General features: G+C 40.1%; 1 protein-coding gene across 1 annotated transcript in view; it reads right to left on the bottom strand.

The window, feature by feature from the left end:
* Positions 1-695, bottom strand: part of LOC103473300 (carboxy-terminal domain RNA polymerase II polypeptide A small phosphatase 1) — an 18611-nt gene extending 17916 nt beyond the window's left edge. Inside the window, exon 1 of the mRNA XM_008423415.2 lies at positions 313-695. Coding sequence (XP_008421637.1) covers positions 313-523 — 211 coding nt within the window. The 5' untranslated portion in view covers positions 524-695. The remainder of the gene's footprint in view (positions 1-312) is intronic.
* Between the last annotated feature and the right edge of the window lie 759 nt (positions 696-1454).

Genomic DNA, 1454 nt, shown 5'->3' with positions numbered 1-1454 from the left:
TTGGGTTGATGTGTATGATCACGACGTCACTTCCTTCACTTTTAACAGAAGCCAAAGGGCCGCAACGATCATCTCTGTCCACACAACCACCAAACTTTCACAGTTCAACTGCGTCAAGTTGTTTTCTGACTCTTTTCATGGGAAATGAAATGAGAGCAATAGTCTGTAATGAGCTGTAAGCAGATTATTGCAGTTTTGGATGTTGAACTCTGACCACTCAGCTGCAATAGAAGAAAAAAGGGGGAAAAAAAAAAAACAAAAAAAAAAACTTTTCCTGACATGACAGCAGAGGACAAAAATGAAGACACTCACCCCTCTCTGACGCGACTTTATTTCCCTCTTCATCCCGGCTCACTTGGGTGATTACTGAGGACGGATTGTCCATCACGTCCAGATCCCGGACCTCACGCTTTAAACTTATGGGTTGTTTCGCCGACTCCGGTGCTGTTGCATGAACTGAACATGTACGAAAACAAAACTGAAAGGCGCCGGAAAAGTGGCAAAGCAGTCGCCTAAAGCGCATCCATTAGCTCTGCCGCAGGGTCTACTCGCTAAGCCGCTGACGTMGAAAGTTAGAAAGTTACCAAACATTTGTTTTAAAGAGTTGGTAACTTTGATTCAATATGGTGCTCAACTCCGTTCGCAATTTCAAGATACAAACATGGAGGTTTCAAGGCGCCCCTCTTTCACTTAAAGTGGCGCAGGAAGAGGGAACCGCCGTTACCGACACTTCGCCTCGCCGCGTCGACATATTTAGCCACGGTCCCTTAAACCGAGCAGGACAAAGTTGCTCCAAAAGTTACACCGTGTTCTTTTAAGTTCAAAATACTCTATGTACATTCATAATATGCCCATGATTTACCGTGTGAACTTGTTAAAGTGCGCAAAATGCGTTCGGGACAGAAGATTACAGTCTGAATGTGACGTAAAAAGCCGAAACTAAATGATAAGTACGGTATTCAAAGACATCTAATGTGTTCACTGTTCAGTTGTTACGAATAGTGTTTTTTTTTGTGGATGTTTAGGTTGATGTAGGCTGCAACTTTATAGGCTGATTCTAAAAACAACCTCAAGAGCAAAACTTTTTAAAACTTTTTTTTCCTTTGAAGTGGCAGCAGCTAAGGAACGCCCAGTTCGGGTCTCCTTGAAACTGCCTACAATAAGGGRGCRTCACGAAAAAGTTTCTTTAACATCGACAAAAACAGTTTATGTAATTTTTATAAATAAAAAAATGTATGCAAAACAATATATTTTTTTAATGTTTGAGCAACATAACAATTTCTTTGTTCCCTTTACGATTAAAAATGTTGTGGAAAAAACTTAACTGCGAAATAATAAATATATGCATACATCCGCACTGGCCACAATATCAGGTACACGTCTTTCTTCATATAACTTCCTCAAGTCTAATTCACATATATAMAATAACAGTCCTAGGAGATTTTTATCCATAT

This window comes from Poecilia reticulata, linkage group LG2, assembly GCF_000633615.1.
Source record: "Poecilia reticulata strain Guanapo linkage group LG2, Guppy_female_1.0+MT, whole genome shotgun sequence".
Lineage (NCBI taxonomy): Eukaryota > Metazoa > Chordata > Actinopteri > Cyprinodontiformes > Poeciliidae > Poecilia > Poecilia reticulata.
The sequence above is the reverse complement of the archived record's forward strand: the minus strand, read 5'-3'. Positions and strand labels throughout refer to the sequence as shown.